We start from the raw sequence: 1,035 nt of genomic DNA on the forward strand, positions 1-1,035 counted from the left end.
CGACCTCCTACTCATCAAAGCCGACACTGCATTCATTGTGGATGTAGGCATTGCATGGGAAGGTGGACGCCCACTAAAGCTGGTCAACAAAATGAAATGTGACAAGTACAAAACTGCCATCCCGGCAATTTTGGAAACATTTCACGTTGGCCATGCTGAGACGTACGGCGTTATTCTGGGCAGCCGCGGATGCTGGCTCAAGAGCAACGACAAGGCGTTGGCATCAATTGGGCTCAATATCACACGGAAGATGAAAGAACACCTGAGCTGGTTGACGTTTGAAATTATATTTATAACTCAAATAAGCCGGATTTATAACTCATTCATGAAAAAATGAGGTTTTTGTTTTCTTTTTTCCTTTTACCATTCTTGTTCCATTGTTGTTATTTGCTTTAATCCTGTATTTTACCGCCGGCAATTCCATTGTTATTATTACTGTTACTGTTATTATTGTTACTATTGTTTTTACTTTTACTTACTACTGTTATTATACTTTAATTCGTTAACTTACGTTATTGTTACCACTACTTACTTTGCTCTCTCGCAAACGTTCGTTGTTGTTTCTTTTGGACCAGGTTTAGAGAAATCGCACGCACAGCGGAACTGGACCGCTTAAGCCAGAAATAGTAAAGTAACAATAGCCAAATGCCTCGTCATCTAATTAGTGACGCGTATGAATGGATCAACAAGATTCCTTCTGTCCCTATCTACTATCTAGCGAAACCACAGCCAAGGGAACGGGCTTGGCAAAATCAGCGGGGAAAGAAGACCCTGTTGAGCTTGACTCTAGTCTGACTCTGTGAAGAGACATGAAAGGTGTAGCATAGGTGGGAGATTGTCAATTTGCCATCGTTCACGCGATGGTCCGGTGATCGCCAATGAAATACCACTACTTTGATCGTTTCTTTACTTATTCGGTAAAGCGAAAAAATTGTGGCCAATTTGGCGGCGTTTATGTCGCTGTTGGTCATTGTTTTCATGTTGGAATTGAAGCTTTGTTTTACAGGCCGTCGCTTTTGGTGGTCTTCAATTTGG

The 1,035-nt window shown here is 41.6% G+C and overlaps 1 protein-coding gene across 1 annotated transcript; it reads left to right on the forward strand.

Moving 5' to 3' along the window:
• Positions 1–91: 91 nt before the first annotated feature.
• On the forward strand, positions 92–795 carry Tsp_14483 (conserved hypothetical protein). The gene is made up of 2 exons (XM_003368181.1): positions 92–276; positions 633–795. Exons 1-2 carry the CDS (start codon positions 92–94, stop codon positions 793–795), a joined length of 348 nt encoding a protein of 115 aa, XP_003368229.1.
• The last annotated feature ends 240 nt before the right edge of the window (positions 796–1,035 follow it).

This window comes from Trichinella spiralis (assembly GCF_000181795.1).
Source record: "Trichinella spiralis strain ISS 195 chromosome Unknown Scfld2933, whole genome shotgun sequence".
NCBI classification, from domain to species: domain Eukaryota; kingdom Metazoa; phylum Nematoda; class Enoplea; order Trichinellida; family Trichinellidae; genus Trichinella; species Trichinella spiralis.